Here is a 17,975-nt window from a genome sequence, read left to right on the forward strand (position 1 = left end):
AAGTTGAAACAAATCAGCCGAGTTGAAGGCAGTAATACAAGCAGACATTACCTTCAGCAAATCCGATGTCACTGATAGTCCTCAATGTGTAACTGGTTCCTCCGTTTACTCCTCTCTCAGCCGCCTTCTTTAGATTAACGAGAAGATGGCTTCCGAGAACAGAGAGAAATGTTGGGTCTCCGATTGCGTTTAGAAGGGTGGAAACAAAAATACTGGCACTGAAAACTCGTATATCCACTATCTTCAATATGCAGCAAAATATTACACTACAACAAGTTCAGTTGGATAACTGTGCATAAGAGCTCCATGTACAAGATATAGTATAGAACCTGGTCTTTAATGAGGACTCTGACAAGGTGGAAGCCTTTGAAACCGAATGATATTCTCCAGTACTCTGCTGCCTTGAAGACAGCTAGGCAGAATAAGATCATTCTGTATGCTAGAGGAACAACCCTACACTATGTCAGAGCAGATATGGTTGTATAAATATAATACTCACTATGAGATGGTTGTTAGAGACTGTAGAGGAATCCTCATGGGTGAACAGATCTCGAAACTTGGTGAAAGATGGTCAACAACAACTGTAGCATGATGTGTCTTGGTTTACTTTCAAGTTCTACATCAAGGCAGAGGCTGATTGATTGTCTCACTATCTTCAAATAAAACACTATAAATGAGTATGCTAAGACCAAAGCCTGATTCTATAGCAAGAAGTGCTAAAAGAATAACTGAGAGCTGTCTATCTGTTAAATCTAAGTTCAGAACTTTGTGTAGAAGGACAGTATGCCTACTGTAATAGAAGAGTGCTAATACACAGATTTGGAGGATGTCTATAAACAATTACTTGTATGTAGTTTTTCCTTATACATTAGAAATATTACTTACAGTCAATAAGTACAATTCTGATCATGGCTGGGGTTGGGTTTATATTGGAAATACAGTAAAAAGAAATAGACTACTCACTGTACAGACTATTAATCCATATAGTTACTTGGCCTAATGTTGAGTCAATAGACTCAATATAAAGTTTGGACAGTAAGAAATATAAACATAATATAAACATACAGCTGAAAGTGGGTGTTTTCAGATAAAATATTAGTACCTATGTATATTAATTATATTTGCTTTTACCTTAAAAGACTTTGATTAAATCCATTGTCTAGAGAAAGGCACTAGCATCAATTGTATAACATAAGGTAGTGAAGCTTTTGAATGCTTGCTTACTAATTATAGAACAAATTATCCTAAGGAGTCCAACAAAGCAATTCTGAACCCAAGATTAGAATATGCTAGGACTACTGTATAATCTGACAGTATTACTGTAAAATAAATCAGACTGATAAAGCTACATGGCTTAAACTTTATTTCTGCCAATAAGACAGGATCTGCTTAAGTGATTATATCTCACCCAAAAACATTTCATCTAAGGAGACACACTTTAGTGAGTGTTTGAGAGATAGATACACAATCATATCCTACCTCTGTATCCAATGTTGTCACTTGAATTGTGTTTTCTGTCAGATAGAATTCATGTTAAGAAATCAATTTACAAACATGTGTGGTAAACTAAGATAGTTAACAGTGCCACTCTGAAGTATTTTGAGATGACAGATTCAGAGACAACCAATTGAGCCACACTCGGATCAATAGGTTCAGCATCTGAGCAGATATATAGGATGAGTTTTGGTTTGACATTGGAGGAGGGACTGCAAGAGAGCACAAGATAGGCTCATGATACGCCCCAGACTAATAGCCTTTTTATAAGAATTGTGAGCCTGACAGATGGTACAGAAGGCGCTACTACTGTAGCCAAGGTTTAGCATAAGTGAAGACTACTTTTATAGGATCAAGCGCTTGCACCAAGGCAAAATCAGGTACTACTGAGACAATCTAGTTAAGGAACAAATGAACATGATTGTCGTACTGTGATGGGTCTGAAAAGACAAGGACATCCATAAGTTGCACACAGTTATCATGAGCAACTCTCTCACCTGTGATTAGACTTTCTAAAACTAGTAGTCTGCTTTGCAGTATGATTGTTGTCTAATAGCGGACTGTCGTCAATCCCAAGATCAGGGTGTTAAAAGGTGGAGACGTGGTGCTTGCTCCTGTGTTGAAGCGCCAGGCTTGTAGTAGTCTATTACATCATCATAACTATGTAAGATGCCACGGGATCGACGCGTCGATGATCCGCGCGATCAACCTGAGTATGTGCGCTGATCCGAAATAAACTTAAAATTTATAAAATTCCCAGTTTTCTATCGTACGACTTGCTTCCGTCACTCACTCCCAGCTCTTCTGTAACAGGGATAATGGAAGGCCAGGCAACAGAAAATGAGCTCCGCCAACGCAGGCCTGCGGCGGCAAACAGCACCTTCACTCCGAGCGAGGAGGGTAGGAAACGGGATGAACAACTCGACAAACATGAACAGTATGTTTATAATACTCATTTAGCCAACACATACTTTTTACGCGTCTGACGCGTTATTTTAAAAGTTATGAATTTGGCGGACCTGCTGGTGTTGTCACCATGATGGTTGGATTCCCAATCCTTATGTACTATCTTTGGATTTGCCTGGTATTCTATGATGGCAAGTTGGTTTCCCCCACATCTTTGGATGACGTGCAGCCTTTCTTGGCCAGGATGTGGGAGCATGTCCGTGTAGTGAGTATATATGACTTATTTTCTATAGTCGTTGCTTAATCTTATTTAATAGGATGCAAGCCCGAACGCGTATGCATGGAAAGTCTACTCTGGATTTTTCTTTTTCCAGCTCTTCATTGCCTTCATTCTTCCTGGCTACCAACAAGAGGGTCTCCCTGTACCATCGCTCGGATACAAAACACTCATGTACAACTGCAACGCTCTCTCCTGCCTCTACGTCACCATGGCCACTGCAGCCGCTCTCCATCTTACTGATACCTTCCGCCTCACATCGATCATTGATAACTACGGACACTTAATGACTGTAGCCATTATCTACGGATTCGCTGTGAGCTTCGGGATGTACTTCTTAACAGTAGCCCAGGGCAAGCAGATCCGTATGTCAGGCAACTTCTTCTACGACGTGTTCATGGGTGCTGTTCTCAATCCTCGCATTGGAAGCGTGGACTTGAAGATGTGGGCGGAAGTACGCATTCCGTGGAACATTGTTTTCTTCCTCGCGGTGTCGGGAGCGTGCAAACAATATGAAAAGTACGGATATGTTACTCCTGTGAGTGTTCTCGCCGTATAATGCGAATAGTTTGTTTTGACCGAAATTATGTAGAATATGGCATTCATGTGCCTCGCGACCTGGCTATATGTTAATGCTTGGTGAGTGATGCCAGTGGTCTCTGTCCACATGTAACTGATAATTACCTAGCGGGAAGGGCGAGGAATGCATCCCTCAGACTTGGGATATGTTCCACGAAAAATGGGGCTTCATGGTTATCTTCTGGAACTTTGCTGGTGTACCATTTGTAAGTCACTCGACCAAAGATTCAGCAGCAATTCTTAACTCCCTCTTTCCTAGACCTATGTATACTCCGTCGTATATATGGCCTCACACGACCCTTCCGAATACAAGTTCTCAACACCTGCTTATGTTGCGCTCTACGTCACCTTGCTAACGGCTTACTATATGTATGTATATTTAATCTGTCAACTTGTAACATTAACTTACCAGTGATTGTAGATTCGATACGTCCATGTCGCAGAAGAGCAGGTTCAAGATGCAAACACAAGGCACTTTCAAGTGGCGGAAAGCCTTCCCACAACTTCCTTGGGGTACATGCGAGAACCCAACGTACATCCAAACATCACACGGGTACGCTCATCTTACCTATTCCCTCATCATTTAATTCATCCCCGCTCACCACACGTACTCTAAACAACAGCAACCGCCTCCTAACATCCGGCTGGTGGGCATACGCCCGCAAACCAAACTACACCGCTGACTGGGTCCAATCCCTCACATGGGGCCTCTGTATCGGCAGCGCGTCCATAATCCCATACTTCTACTCCGTCTTCTTCATCACTGCCCTCATCCACCGCTGTGGTCGGGACTTTGAGCGCTGTGCGATGAAGTATGGGAAGGATTGGGATCGGTATTGTGAGGTTGTGAAGTATAAGTTCATTCCTTACATTTATTAGAGATGTGGTGTGGTGTGGTGTGGGATTTATTATGATTAGTAGTTGACCTTCGGAGTAAGTTGCATGACGGCTCAATCTTAATTGGATAGGATGGAAAATAAACATAGCATTACGAGGGACACTGAAGACATTGCAAGAGGTAGCATATGAAGGGAAAAGTGCTGAGCAAGACAAAAATAACGACGTGTGTAGCCAATATGAAGGGTGCATCGCCTGAAAGGGAGTGAGTGGTATAACGTGAAAGCATGAAACAAGAATGCGAAAAGGACTTGTTGAAGAGAGTAGAGACTCTTATTCGTAAGGCATGTTCTCAACTGCGTCAACTAGGGAATTCCAGTTGTTATTGACGACTTCGGAAAAGGCGCTTTCCTCGCGCGCGAAGTCTCGTACGGCTTGCGTAATTAGTGTATTTTCGCGGTTGTGCAGGACTACACGGAGTTCATGCCACATCCTAAAATAAATGCAAGAATAAGACAACCAGTTACAGCAATAACTAATAGGTAGAGGTAAACTCACGAATACCGAATGAAAATCCGTCTGTTAAGTAGCGAAACGATCGTTACCTGGTCTCGCTCGACCAAGCTCGTCAAACGCTCCACTTCTTGCTCCCAACCGTCTTTCTTCGCAATACGGGCACCTTCGAGCTTAGACTGCGTTACCTCAATGCGCTTCTTCAGTCTTTCGACATTGTCACCCGATAGACGGTCATGGCGTAAGAAAAGGTCACGCATTGCAATATAAAGATCGCGTTGACTCTAACAACGAAAATGAGTTCTCGGATGTGCAGATTAACGAAGAGTGGACCGACCTTCAATACGTCGAGTGTTGACACTGACATAGCTCGAGCCTACCGTGGAGTGTATCAGCTAGACCCTAAAAAAAGCTCTGATGACGAGTTACTCGTACCCTCTGGTCCAGCTCATCCGACTGCTTAGCTATATGACTGGACACCTGCTCCAATCCCGAACGCACGCCAGAGCAGAGTTCGCACACATCTCCATGCCAGCAATGTGCATTCACTTCGTTAAGCGCATTCAACGTAATATTCAAACGCGATAGATCCGCCTGCGAGTCCTCCCAGTAAGATGTATAAAAACCGCCATCAGCCAAGCCATCCGGACGAGCAGAGCCAACGAGCGGTGCAGCAGCCAGAGAACCAAAAACGGACGTAGATGGAAGAACAGGCAGGACGGAAGACGCCATTGAGATAGGCGACGTAGGAGGGGACGATGTAATTGACGCAGCGGATGACAGAGAACCAACAGAGGGAGTGAGAACGGACGATAAGAACGAGCGCTTGAAAAGTGCATGAGGGTTCCGTACCGCTGCCGCTTCGCGTCGCTTGACGATACGTTCCGCCAATATGCAAATCTTCTGCCATTGTTCAATGACTAGGGGTAATTTATTGCGAACAATTCTACAAAAGACATTAGACAAGTATGTGACAGGATATGTGGAGTCTTACTTGAGTTTGTCCTCGAGATCACTGGGTATTGACATCTCTTCAACCTTGTCAATTCGCTTGCTAGCTGATTCCTCTTCCAAAGAAATGGTGTTGTGCTTGCGCCATTGTTCAAGCGAAGGCTCGGTCAAGAATACTGCCAGAAGACCATCTTCTTTGATTATCGGATGATTGCTGGGAAGAAATCGACATTAGTCTGACAATACTAAGTAATAAATCTGTGCTCACACGACGAAATTCAAGAACCGCTGTAGTCCCCTCCTGTTTTGCTTTATTGGTAAACCTGATCACACGACATTAAGAAAAAGCGTACCTTCTCTGTTCAATGAAAGATTCATCAGCTAGTGCAATTCAAATTATTCAGGGATTTGATTTATACACGGAAGAAGGCGAAGACCTACGTCCAATCCGTTTGGGAGGCAACTGAGACAAAATGCGAAATGGATATCGGCGGACGAGACGGTCCCAAAGGAACACGAATTCCGAGTATCTACGCGATACTGGTGTTCCTCGCTGGAAGCTCACATAAAAAATCATGTTACCATTTGAGAGATGATCTCAGCTCACGTCGGATGCTACTGCATAAAGCATATATCTGTTCAAGACAAATCCTTGCATTCCTATGAGTTGTACCTGGATGCGCTCCTGCCGTCTCCACCAGTCTCTGGGTAGACCAGTCCCACTCACGCTTGACGGGGCACCATTTGTCAAGCTGGCATTCGCACCGTTGACTTCAGATCCACGTTGCCAGGGATCATCTGACGAATAAGAAGGATTTGCCATGGCGCGTGCTGGAGTTGGAGCTACAATGGTGTCGCTCTGATATGGAGTAGAAGAGAACGAAGATTGTGTCGGGGCGATCGCGTCGAGGTCAAGCGACGGTGTAGGGAGTGCATCTTGTGCAGCCAGCGATGCGACTTGCTCAATGGACAGATCTAATTACATTATTTCAACACGGTAATGATGTTAGACTTTAAAAACACGTACCTTCGCCTGATTGTGCCAAGGCTACGAGCGCAAGAGCGACGAAGAACTCAAGCTTCGACACCCTCGGGCGCGAGCTAACGAGGTTCACGATCTGGCATAGTCATGAGATAACTACCTGAAAAATCAAGCATACAAATAAATAATTACCCTCTGGATTATCGATGCAGAGACACCCGAAGTAAGAAGAACGCGTGAGAGTGAGTTGATGGATGTTTCTCCTGAACCAGATGGGTTCACAGCTCTGAATGCCTTGTGATACAATGGAGGTGCAGTCGCATCCGCTTGAACGAGTGGTAAGTACAATAGTCTCACTTTCGGTCAAATTACAGGCGTACCAATTACGGAAGCAACGGGGGAAGTAGGTGCTACGGTCGGAGGGGGAGGTAAATCTGGAGAGGGAGCCGAACTCCATGGGTCTAAGCCATCATACGTCGAGTTCGCGAGAGGATTCTCTGAGGTGAAACTGGCACTTCCAAAATTATTGGCCGTGAAGGAGCCCGATGTGCTGAAACGCTGGGTCGGACGGGGTGCGTTGAACATAGTCGACGGTGGTCAACAGACAGCAGCAATCGTGCTAACGGGAATAGGAGAACGTGACCTTGCTCGCTACAACGCGTGAAGGCAGCGCGTCATTCGGGTCCCTGCTTCACTCTGTCCCGACTACCGTGCTTCTCTGAAGGCTGCCCGGGCTGCTGTGGACGTCGTTACAATGAGCGAGGAGGCCTTGAGCGAACTTCATCCTCTCCTCCAGGATGACGACTTCGACTCCATACCAGTCTATCCGATAATTCATATGATACGCCAGGTTAGTCCTCCGTTTCGCCCTATCGTCTTTCTCCAAGCTGAACATCTCTTAGGACATGGTAGTGAGTCTCCTCTGCATTATCGGAGTGACCGCAGACTCTCATGTACTCCCCTCCCGTAGCATTTCATAGGTTTGTTCAATCTGTCATTAATATAGTTTCTTTACTTACTGTACAACTACTCATGAAGATACTCCGCTCTCGTATGATGCCTTGTGCGCACCCGACCTCACTTACACCTTAATCAAGCCCTTGGAAGACAAGTATGCAAATATTCAGCGCAAAGGAAACTACTCGGTCGTTTTCTGCTTCCTCCTGAACCGCGTCAATTTCCTCCGCGACCAAAATCTTGTTACCTCTTCCCTTTCACGTTCTCGAGCCGCTCTGTGCGAGCTAATGGCTAATAGACTTCTCCGACTATATGGTGATAACACACTTGAACTTGCATTCGTCACTACTACTAGCTGGCGAGTTTATTCTGGTGCAGACGAAACACTCTTGAAACAGTTGCTCGAAGACCTTGAAATTGACGACGTTGAGGAACGTGTTGGTAATGCCATTGAAATGGCTATTATCGGAAAGGCAAAACGATTTATCAAAAGCACGGCATGCCAGAGAGTAATCGATAGTATCTGGACGTGAGTTCATATTTCTTTATCCAAGGTTAATTGGTATGAAGAAATAATCACGGTTCGTTCCAGTGGCAAATGCGTATATCAGGCTCAAAGCAGCCACTCTATTCTGTCCGATGTAAGACTCCATATAAAGCTTTACTCGAGGATCTCACCCCAACTATATCCCGAAAGACATACAAACAAACCCCAATTCATTTCTATGATCCACATAAGGCACCCTTGCTGGATCATTATCGGTGAGAGGTGGTCTGCTCACTTTGTTGCCACTCTGCTAATATATCTGCATCTGCACAGCTTAAAAGTACCTGCTATACGATCCGTTCTGGAATATGTCAAGTTAGTCGATGATTATCTACTGTATCTATCGACTACCTAGTAATCTCACGCGCTCGCCAGTTTCTTGACACTCTTTATCCTTTTCGTTCTTGTCTTGGAGTTCAACGAGCGTGACCATTTGAACTGGATAGAAATCGTTTTCATGATTTACGCTTTGGGTACTGGATGAGATCGCTTCGTTCTGTTTGAGCTATACCTCTGATCCGCTAGCCAGGTTTCACGTTGGAGAAGGTCGCTGCCATGCAAGAACACGGCCTGAAAGTTTATTTCACTGGGACGTGGGTACGTACTGGACATGTATATGCGTGGCTCGCTTGACTAAATCGTGCAGTAGAACGGCTTTGATCTTTGTCTAATCACAATATTCGTAAGCTACGCATCCCTGCGGCTCACAGGCTTTCGATATGGAAGTTAGTTGTTATCCTATATGCGACATGCGAACTCATTAAATTTGACGTTGAAGATGCATGGGCAAAGTCAAGTGGCATAGACTGCCTAGCTCTTGCTGCGTGCCTTCTCTTTCCGAGGTATGTTGAACGGATCACATTCCTTGACCTTGATGGAGTAATCATGTGTCTTTGATATAAGGCTGGCATTCGTAACACTTAAGAACAATCTAGTGAGTATTACCGGTACCGATAGCAAGTATCTGGATTGATATCTCTTACTAGATGGTTCTGTCGTTACGGGCAATGATCATGCAATTTGTGGTCCTCATGTTCATTGCCGCCTTCTGCTTCGCGGGTTTCCTATACGCCTTGTGGACGTAAGTTGCATGTCGGCAATATTTGTTTGCAGGAGCCCTTCTAATATTAGTTCAGACTTGCGAGAAACGATGCAAGGTGAGTCTGGCTGGAATTTCTGGCATTTATTGCATACCGACGTTTCATGCAGCTATACTGCGGGTGACATATTCTGGTGGATGGCTGACCTATGGTTTGGCCTCGACGCGACGGGCTTCGCATTATCATGTGAGTTACGAAGCGAGCTTGCACCCTTCTTTGTCTCATTCATTCTCTTCCCTGGAATTAAAGCAACGTTCCATCCATACTTTGGACCAGTCTTGATGATCTCATACGCTTGCTTGAGCAACACGCTGCTTCTGACAGGTGCGTCAATACACCCCTCTTGTAAATTGTTCATCCATCTAACATGACCTCATATTAGTGCTGGTATCTGTACGTTTGCAGGCCTTTCTTTTTACGTAGGCATATGATCTTAACGACTCATAGATTCTATCGCATACATTCGCGAGTATTAGCGAAGATGCTGTTGCTGAGGTATGCTGTCGAAATAAACCTCGGTAGGATGCATCTAAGCGTACTATTTAGGCAATGTTTCGCCGAGCGGTCCTTACAATTGAAGGGTCCGTTGCCCAAATTCGGCGTCATCAACTTATTTTTTCGCTCACTTCTTTCAAAGCGTAAAAGCAGACTACCTTTTCTCATATCAGCCACCAGTAAATGTCATCGCTCTTTGCATCATGCTTCCAGCAAGTTATGTGCTATCGCCAAGGTGGTTCCATAAAGTGCGTCAATCAGCCGTTTCTCCTGAGAAGTGGTTTTCACTCCATATGAACAGGTCAATGTGTTCATGATAAGGTAGAATGCCCTTGACAGTGCCAGACGAAGAATTAATGCCTTTTATTGTTATTGTCAGGCTTACGAGCTTCCCACTTTTGTTGGTTATAGCGTACTATGAGCGCCAGGCAAAACAGGTCCAGGCTGCGAATTTCTCCGAAGCTGTCTCTGCGACTGCAGAAAGGGTGATGGAAACTCTACCGCGAAGTATCAAGAGAATGTGTAAGTGCAATCTAGCGATTTATCCGCCGGAAGTCTACTAATCATTTACGTTTCAAGCATTCTTTGAGGGATTCTTTGCAGGAAAAGCTTCAGATATTGACGTCGTGCGTAAACTCCCTCTTACTCGTTTGGGCATTAAAGTTTACAAATATTTAGATTTTTGATATTGAGGAGGAGATGATGCAAGCAAACAACGAGATAGCTCTGGATACACAAGAAGCCGAGAGTGCGACTTCATCAAAGCGTAATGGAGCACTATCACAACGGCGCGGTTCGACAGCATCACGCAGGGTGTCTGCACAAAGCGCACGACCAATGAAAATAATCCCCTCAAATTCATCTGCTTTATCAAATGCTAGCCAAGATGGACAGGAAGCAGGGTCACCGCCAACTCCTACGAAGGGATTCCGAAAACGTCTAGCTTCTGCGATGCAACGAGGGACAGAAGCAGTGAATACCTTCACGAGCCCACTCGCCCAGATTTATCAGCCGTTGGTAGTGGATGACGACATCGTGGAAGAAGAGATGGCATCCTCACCGTCACAGCCAGCTGCACCTCCTATGATGAGTTTCGCCCCAGGCGTACGACGGCGTCTCTCTTCTATGCATAGGTTTCCACCGGTGGCCCCTATGGACGCACAAAGGCGCATGAATAGCTCGAGAGGCCAAAATCGGGACGGGCATCTCTTAGACGATGTGATGTCAGAAGAGAGTCCAAGTTCCATGGAGAACCTCGTCCGCGAACAAGAAGAGCGTGCAAAGGAGGAGGAAGGCATCACTCCTCCGGAACCAGCTAGTCAAGTCCTTGAAGGTGGTGGTGAAGCAACGCCAGGAGGATTGGTCCCGCAATTCGCTGATCGACTGGCTAAAATCGAAGAACGACAGATGCGATTAGAGGAATTGATTTTACAGTTATCCGAGCACCTTCGTTCGGCGAAGTAACGAGAGTGAAAATGGTGATTCTTTTTTTATGGTTATATTTCCGCTGTCTTGTCCGTTGCATCTGCATCTGTATCGTACTATCGTACCTCATCATACATCACACTTCACAAAATGTGATCATCTTCTTGATAATCATACACGTATAGACACTGTCATTAGGTAGAACAAGCCTCTGCATAGTAATACATGATTGAACGAACGAAAAAGAAAAAAAGTTTAAGAGAAAGCTACCAGATTACTAACGAAATGTACTCTTCCAAACCAAACTAACAAAACAACCCGCAGTAAAATCCTTCATCTAACTACCTTGGTCCACCGCCTCGTCCTCGACCACCCCAACCCCGATCAGCCGGAGGCGTTCGCCCATTCTTATCGTCATAGTGCCGTTTTCCGCGTCCCCTCCCACCTCGTCTTCCTCGGTCGCCACTCCATCCTCGCCCTCCGCGTCCAGAATGACCGTCCCGCCCGAAATCCCGGTGTCGGTCTTCTCGCTCGTCACTGTGATAATCTCCATACTGACCCGGAGGATGTGGGGGCGAATATTGGCGTGGAGGGGAGTGCTGTCCCGAGGGTGGTTGTGGGGACTGTTGGTGCGCTGGTGGGAAAGTAGGAGGGAAGGGGGGCATGCCAGGAATAGGATACGTAGAAGGCAGTACAGGCGGAGCAGGTACGGATGTTACACCCGGTACTGATGTCCCAACGGGATTCTGTCCAGCAATACCCATCGAAGCAGCTAAAGGCACACTCTGCGACAAATGCCGTATCATGAGAGAGATTTGCTCCTGTGTCAACGACGCCACTTCTGCTGCTAGGGCTGCCTGATCAATATTCACAGGCTGTGCGTGAGGATTGGGGGAATGAGATGCAGGGACTGTGGGTGGAATAGGAATATTGGGCATCTGAAAAGGTATATTTGGTATCGAAGGAAACGGTGTCGGTACTGATCCGGGTGCTGGTACTGGGGGGACTGATGCAGGAGGAGGGGTAGCGGCGACTAGTTTCCCCTTGTTCAATACAAAAGCTCCGAGGAGTGCATTTGATGTCCTTTCCTTCGGGAGGCAATGGTCGTCCAGTAACTCGATGAACTCTGGAAGTGGTTGGTCTTTTAGAAGTGGGATGATGTACAACTCTCGTCCAGGCGCCTGTGGTTTCGGCTGAGTACCCCACGGAAAAACTAAGGCGTGTCGGCTGTGGAATGCATACAAAATCGTGAATATGATGAATGCAAATAGCAACAAATAATACGTACTCTTTTCCAATCAAAAAGTCAATCAATTCGTTAAAACTTGCCAAGGCCTGATCGGTCCTCGGTAAGAAATTCACTACAATAAGCTCCTTTGATGAATTCATCCGTATTGAAACAAGATATTGAACTGCCTGTGCAGTAGGGACACGACCGTCGATGCGGGCTTGAGGAGACGTGAATAAAGTTTGCCAATATCCTGACATAGGTTCGAGCGTTCGCCCGCCCACTTGTTTACAGGTAACATCTATCGTCAACGTGTCAAAGCTCTCTCTTGGCATAGAAACCTATTAAAGATGAGAGTTAGGATCAATCTTTATTAAAATCATGATAATTAACGTACTTGTCCAGACCAAACGTCTGGTAAGCTTTCGACTGCCGGAGCGGGTTGCGGAGCCGGAGGTTCATCACTTTGAGGGACGGGTGCACTTTGCTGCAGTATCGCATCCAGTGCTTCTTCGTCGTCTTCGTTGTTACTATCGATCTCCATAGCGTCACCTTGTTCTTCTATCGCACTTTCCGGCGGTGCTGAACTACCAACAGCAAGTCCTGGACTGTTACTTTCTGTCTCGCCAGTCTGCTCCTCTTCCCTGGCTGCACCAGTCCAGAGGGAATTCAGGTCAAAGGCGGAACGGTTCGGAGACTGGGCTGGTTTTGAGGGTGCAAATGGAGACGGCCCAGAGGGACTTGTTATAATCGGCGAAGAGCTAGGTCCTGCTTCTGCATTGGCTTGAGCACTCATTCGCAGTTGTGGATTCGATTGAGAGGTATCCTGCGCAGAGACGTCGTCATCAATGTTGATGATGTCTGCGAGACTGAGGCCCTGGTCTGTCGATGCGTAGTCGCTGCTCATGGATGGTACGAAGAGCGGCCGAACGGATGGCCTGCTAGAGGAAGGAGATTCCGGCGGTACGTCTCCCTGCTGAGGTTGGTGAGGAGGCGGAGGTGGAGCACCCCATGGCACTTGCGAGCGCGGGGCGTTCGAAACGGCCGGCGAACTCGCTTTCGGAAAGGTAGCAGACAGAGGTGACTGTTCTACCATAGGAGATCCTTCGGCTTGCGAGAGGGAGCGTAGACGAGCCAACTTTTCACGCTCCAGCTTTTCCATTTCCATTCGTTGCTCTTCTTCCTCCTTCGCTAGATCACTGGCACGCTGGCCAGATACATCCTCGATGGTTTCGTAACCTTTATGAGTTATCTTCGCTCGAGGTGCGATGACCCTCTGCAGAATAGAGTGTTCGAGAGCTTCCTTCTCCGCAAGCTCGATCTCATGCTTAGTCTGTTCGTCGGCAAGATCGGTGGAAGACATGACATTGAGCTGTGCGGGTGTTATTCGACCCGAGGCAATGCCCTGCCGGAGCGCAACTCGGTCTGGCTTTGGCAAATTAAACTGTAACATGCGGAAGCGTTCCCTATAAATTTGTTAGGTTCGTGCTTGGGCAACCATTGACGACAAACAACTTACTTGTAGTTTCTGCCTGCACTGGGCTTTCCTGTCTTGTCTGGCTCTGCATATGTTTCCATCATGCAGCGTTCTAGTTCGTATACAAAGGCTTTCACTTTCTGATCGATGTCATCCTTAACCTTGTCTATAGAGTCGGAAGTAGAAGGCTCCTCGTCTTTGTTTTCCTCGGTCTTCACTTGTTCTTCAACTTTCTCGCCTTGCGGATCAACCTGCGTGCGGTACTCTTCAAACATCGGTCGTATAATCTCGTCTAGCTTTGTCAAACAGTACTTGCGGATAGCATCGTCGTGTGGAGACTCGGCAGTCTTTGACCTTTTAGCTGCGGGTTGCTGTGCTGTAGAACCTCGTCGTTTCAACGCTGAGCTTGACTCTGGAGCAGGTGACGCCGATGCCTTCTTGAGTCGTTTCAGTGCCCCGCCGCTTCTCGTACCACGTCGGCGACGCCCTCCGTCTGCATCATCATCTTCCTCGTCATCAGACTCAGACTTGTCAGACTCGAAAGACGTGTGGCGTGCCGGTCGCTATAGTCACAGAAATTCAAGAATGAGTTACCCCCATCCATAACGGATTAAGTTGAACAAATTACTTACTTTACCTGACCTATTCCGCTTACCTACTGGTTCAGCTACATAATCATCTTCCGAGCCGGCGCCGTCACTTTCTTCGGGACTTTCAACAACTTCTTCACCTTGTTCTACCGGAGTCTTGCTACGCGCCTTCTTCGTGACTGGAGGAGAAGGGTTGGGTTCAACAAAGGCATCTGGCCCTTCGAAGTCCACTATAAAAAACGAAAAGTCAGTGTCAGTGTCCCGTGTTGAGTCACAAAATGCCAATAAAGATTAAAATAAAATAAAATATAATAAAATAAAATAAATAACTGGGGTTGCCACTGCAGTGTAAAGTACGTCAATCGACAGCACTGTCTGTTTTCCCATCCTCAACCGTCTGGCCCATGTACACTTTTCTACATGTCAAATGCAGATATTAATGCGGTACAAATCTACGTGCATCATGTATTCTTTTGATAGACGTTGTGCTACTAGCGGCTATGCCGTATCGTACCACAACTTTGTCGAAGTTGCTGGCTATAGATACTGCAATGGTCATGTAATATACGTGAAACGGACTTGAAGAGGCTCAGGGACGATACTGCAGGGACTTCAACAACTGCGATCGCTCAGACGGACAGTGCATGTCGTACAGAGATATAGTGGGAAAAGCAAAATGTTGAGGTACATACGAATGACGAAATACATGATGGAGGCCCATTGAGAGTACAACAAAAAACTTAAACTTACTAACTGTCTTAAGACCAGTGCTTGCTTCACAGTCACGGCAATAATACTTTTCTGTAAACGAACAGTATGAGAACCATGGATATCCAGGGCTGGAAAGACATCAACGTACCAATCTCTCCTGCAGTCTCCTCGTCTAACTCAACGCATTTAAAGTGATACCTGGAGTGGATGGGATGAGCCACCTGCTACAGTATCATACTCCAATATGTTTACGTACCACTTCTGACATGGGCCTTCACATTTGACCATCGGTGAGCCATCGTCCTCCCCGTCACAGTTGCAGTACGTCTCATTACCACCCTTCTTCTTTCCCTTCGAGACAGACTTTGCAGCTGAGCTTACAGTCGAAGGAGGGGGCTTAGAGGGGATAGGCTTAGCCACCGACTTCTTCGGTGCAGCCTTCTTCGGTGCAGATTTGGTTTCCTGTTGTTCAATCATTGAAACATCTGGCGGAGCAGGCCCAACGCCACTCGCCGCAGCGGATCGCGTCGTCCGCCTGTTTGCTGCGGCTTCTGCTGCAGACTTGCTGCGCGAGCTGACCATGATTGCGCAACGAGAGTCCCTCCTAATAATAAAATGTTCAAAAGCTTGATGATTGCAGCTTTTGTGTTTCGTGACGACAGCAGTAACGGAGGTGTACTTGGATGTGCTATGAGTCAACGCTTTTGTCCGATTCAGCAAAACTTTCTCAGACTCCGTCGTCACGTGCAGCATGCCCTAACCAAGCGAAATTCCATTTTAAGCAAGCGAGAATTGACCCCGTTCATTTCTGTCTTGCTGCGGGAAGTGGCATCTGCGTCGAACAAGCGGAAGCCAAAGAAAGCCGCACAAGGAAGCTTTGTTTCGTGATACAAAACAATCCGCTTTACGGATCTGCGCTCTGCTTGCTGGTCAAATTTAACCAAGTCCAGGCTTTACGCGATGGCCAGACTTGCCATTGACTTGCCGTTTCTTCCGCAATTCCGCATACTTAAAGTGCAAATACGCGATTATGCTGCGCACCCTGGGCATATTTGTAAAGTTATGTCAAACTCGTGAAAGGAAGATCATCTCTCACAGATGCATCTTCTGAGCCCCTATTCCTTTGAATAGCCGTGCCCGGAGGTATGCTTCTCAGCGCTCGGATACCTACTAATTGATACAATCGCTCACAAGTGGGCTATGCAGATGAAGCAGATTTGAGTGGTTGGATGTACTGCGGTCTGTTGGTCCCTGGAAAAATGTCGGATTGTAAAGACCGTCTTCGGTGACCGCAATACTGCACAATCCAGGTCTTTCTTTTTTCATGTTTCTGCGGGAAGGCAAGCACGCATTAGAAAGAAGGCATTGACACATTATTCTTTATCTAGAAGTGGATTCTTCGACGAACGTGAAATGCTATCATTCTCAGATATTCGACTCGACCTTCCTCTACCGCAGATATCAGCAAACGTGTCAAAGTATTCCAAAAGCAGCATAAGGCTTCTTCCACCAGGAAGACGTCTGACTCCCGTACATAGTTCTCATAATGACAAGCAGTACGCCAGCTATAATCCGACATCCCGGGTCAGTTTCTTTGTCTTTGCGAACTTAATTTGAACAGGTACCCCGATGGCAAAGGGGAGAAGTGGAAGAAGTTTTACTTGGGGTCTTCTCTCGTGTCCTCGTCCCTTCTCTTAGCCCCTATAGTCGGAAGGATGAATTTCAAAATCGCGCCCCGGCGGACTTTCTGAAGTACGTACTTCTGGATCATTTGGTTGGTATTCCGACGTTCAGTGGCTTGAGATATAACTGAATGTGGTATCTTATAGTTATACAAAAGGGGAACTTTCAGCATCTCTTCTGACCTTCTTGTAAGTATAATTACGAGACGGACGGCACCACTGAGTCACGAATTGTGTGTTTTCAGGCGGATATCTCGGAATCACCCTCTCCTCTCGCAATCTATAATGAAGAAGCTTCTTATCCACTTCCGCACATCCCCACAATTGTGAATGTGAGACTCGTGATAGCAAGTTCCAACGCACGAAACCACCATGCATGGCACAAGAAGCATGGTAATTCCCGAGACACCCTTAAAGTGCTATGAAGTCAATCTAGTAAGTATTGTTCTGATAAGTAATAGAAACTCCACACGTAGTCTGGATGACTGACGATCCATCACAGCTACAGGCGCAACATGTGTCCAATAGTTCCCAGTTTGGTGATCTGTGATCACTTCAAGGATCTGGGACAAGGATGTGCGTTGCCTTTACTAATCTTCTCATTATATATTCACTAACGAATGGGGCACAGATGATCCATCCGCCGGTGTCAATTTGCGTTGCAAACCACACAATGCGAATGAACGCTACTCTCTTAAGGAACCACGAAGAAAATACTAGCGCTAAGTACACCAAGCAAGGGTACTTTCTTTTGACTCCTATTATGAGCCGTATAACTCGCGAGCTCGCTGATGTGACTTGATAGGCGAAAAGGCAACGGAGTACTAGTGGAGAAGAAGCTGCCAAGCAGACACCTGTACTCCGAGCATACACCCAACACCCAACACCCAACACCCAACACCCAAAGCCCCTAAACATCAAAGTTCTGCCTCTTCCATTGTTTTGTGCTTCACTTCTTATACCATAGTTTGGATTCCGCTAAGCTCTAGATTAAGCATATGTGCGGCAACCGAGGGGTTAATGTTTCGGCAGGCAGGATTGCTCTGCTCTGAATCTTGAGAAACGGACGTCCCCTTCCCCTTTCCCGCGAGCGGTTGACTCCTGTGAAGAAGAAGCAATGATAGTACCAGGTCCGAGAAGTTATCAGTTCTGTATACTAGCTGGACACATCCAATCCTTATCCAATCCTTGTATAATTACTCAGCCTATTTGAATCCGCTTTCG

At 46.2% G+C, this 17,975-nt stretch overlaps 5 protein-coding genes across 5 annotated transcripts; 3 read left to right on the forward strand and 2 right to left on the reverse strand.

Moving 5' to 3' along the window:
* The first annotated feature begins 2,282 nt into the window (after positions 1–2,282).
* On the forward strand, positions 2,283–4,250 carry FOMMEDRAFT_16309 (ERG4/ERG24 ergosterol biosynthesis protein). The gene is made up of 8 exons (XM_007261577.1): positions 2,283–2,431; positions 2,497–2,665; positions 2,718–3,215; positions 3,270–3,316; positions 3,366–3,462; positions 3,516–3,625; positions 3,678–3,809; positions 3,880–4,250. Exons 1-8 carry the CDS (start codon positions 2,313–2,315, stop codon positions 4,133–4,135), a joined length of 1,428 nt encoding a protein of 475 aa, XP_007261639.1. The 5' UTR covers positions 2,283–2,312; the 3' UTR covers positions 4,136–4,250.
* Positions 4,231–7,124, reverse strand: FOMMEDRAFT_143983 (uncharacterized protein; the record flags this gene model as incomplete). Its single annotated transcript, XM_007261578.1, has 12 exons — positions 4,231–4,586; positions 4,652–4,890; positions 4,944–4,982; positions 5,042–5,552; positions 5,601–5,771; positions 5,826–5,858; positions 5,911–5,938; positions 5,999–6,110; positions 6,165–6,532; positions 6,585–6,675; positions 6,732–6,865; positions 6,920–7,124. The coding sequence occupies 12 exons, from the start codon at positions 7,122–7,124 to the stop codon at positions 4,427–4,429; spliced, it is 2,091 nt and encodes a 696-aa protein (XP_007261640.1). The 3' UTR covers positions 4,231–4,426.
* A 169-nt stretch (positions 7,125–7,293) lies between these two features.
* FOMMEDRAFT_137915 (uncharacterized protein) lies at positions 7,294–11,244 on the forward strand (the record flags this gene model as incomplete). The annotated part of the gene is made up of 23 exons (XM_007261579.1): positions 7,294–7,389; positions 7,510–7,519; positions 7,578–8,025; positions 8,089–8,137; positions 8,194–8,258; positions 8,317–8,358; positions 8,419–8,516; positions 8,573–8,640; positions 8,693–8,768; positions 8,822–8,885; positions 8,947–8,977; positions 9,030–9,124; positions 9,180–9,200; positions 9,253–9,329; positions 9,393–9,467; positions 9,526–9,536; positions 9,591–9,638; positions 9,690–9,724; positions 9,781–9,886; positions 9,940–9,959; positions 10,018–10,160; positions 10,218–10,264; positions 10,317–11,244. 23 exons carry the CDS (start codon positions 7,294–7,296, stop codon positions 11,100–11,102), a joined length of 2,511 nt encoding a protein of 836 aa, XP_007261641.1. The 3' UTR covers positions 11,103–11,244.
* Positions 11,245–11,404: 160 nt separating this feature from the next.
* FOMMEDRAFT_101080 (uncharacterized protein) lies at positions 11,405–15,668 on the reverse strand (the record flags this gene model as incomplete). Its single annotated transcript, XM_007261580.1, has 8 exons — positions 15,326–15,668; positions 15,218–15,267; positions 15,109–15,159; positions 14,401–14,588; positions 13,811–14,331; positions 12,689–13,757; positions 12,352–12,632; positions 11,405–12,290 (listed from the first exon to the last, which is right to left on the reverse strand). Exons 1-8 carry the CDS (start codon positions 15,649–15,651, stop codon positions 11,405–11,407), a joined length of 3,372 nt encoding a protein of 1,123 aa, XP_007261642.1. The 5' UTR covers positions 15,652–15,668.
* Positions 15,669–16,029: 361 nt separating this feature from the next.
* FOMMEDRAFT_164593 (uncharacterized protein) lies at positions 16,030–17,718 on the forward strand. The gene is made up of 7 exons (XM_007261581.1): positions 16,030–16,123; positions 16,201–16,212; positions 16,276–16,625; positions 16,691–16,843; positions 16,899–16,940; positions 16,997–17,083; positions 17,557–17,718. Exons 3-4 carry the CDS (start codon positions 16,483–16,485, stop codon positions 16,818–16,820), a joined length of 273 nt encoding a protein of 90 aa, XP_007261643.1. The 5' UTR covers positions 16,030–16,123; positions 16,201–16,212; positions 16,276–16,482; the 3' UTR covers positions 16,821–16,843; positions 16,899–16,940; positions 16,997–17,083; positions 17,557–17,718.
* Positions 17,719–17,975: the final 257 nt, after the last annotated feature.

The sequence above is a fragment of the Fomitiporia mediterranea genome, assembly GCF_000271605.1.
Source record: "Fomitiporia mediterranea MF3/22 unplaced genomic scaffold FOMMEscaffold_1, whole genome shotgun sequence".
In the NCBI taxonomy this organism is placed as follows: Eukaryota; Fungi; Basidiomycota; class Agaricomycetes; order Hymenochaetales; family Hymenochaetaceae; genus Fomitiporia; species Fomitiporia mediterranea.

Coding starts and splice junctions, on each gene's coding strand:
- FOMMEDRAFT_16309 (XM_007261577.1), top strand. CDS start 2,313: ATGGAAGGCCAGGCAACAGAAAATGAGCTCCGCCAACGCAGGCCTGCG. Junction 2,666..2,717: donor TGTGGGAGCATGTCCGTGTA/GTGAGTATATAT, acceptor CTTATTTAATAG/GATGCAAGCCCGAACGCGTA. Junction 3,810..3,879: donor TACATCCAAACATCACACGG/GTACGCTCATCT, acceptor TCTAAACAACAG/CAACCGCCTCCTAACATCCG.
- FOMMEDRAFT_164593 (XM_007261581.1), top strand. CDS start 16,483: ATGCTATCATTCTCAGATATTCGACTCGACCTTCCTCTACCGCAGATA. Junction 16,626..16,690: donor AGTTCTCATAATGACAAGCA/GTACGCCAGCTA, acceptor TAATTTGAACAG/GTACCCCGATGGCAAAGGGG.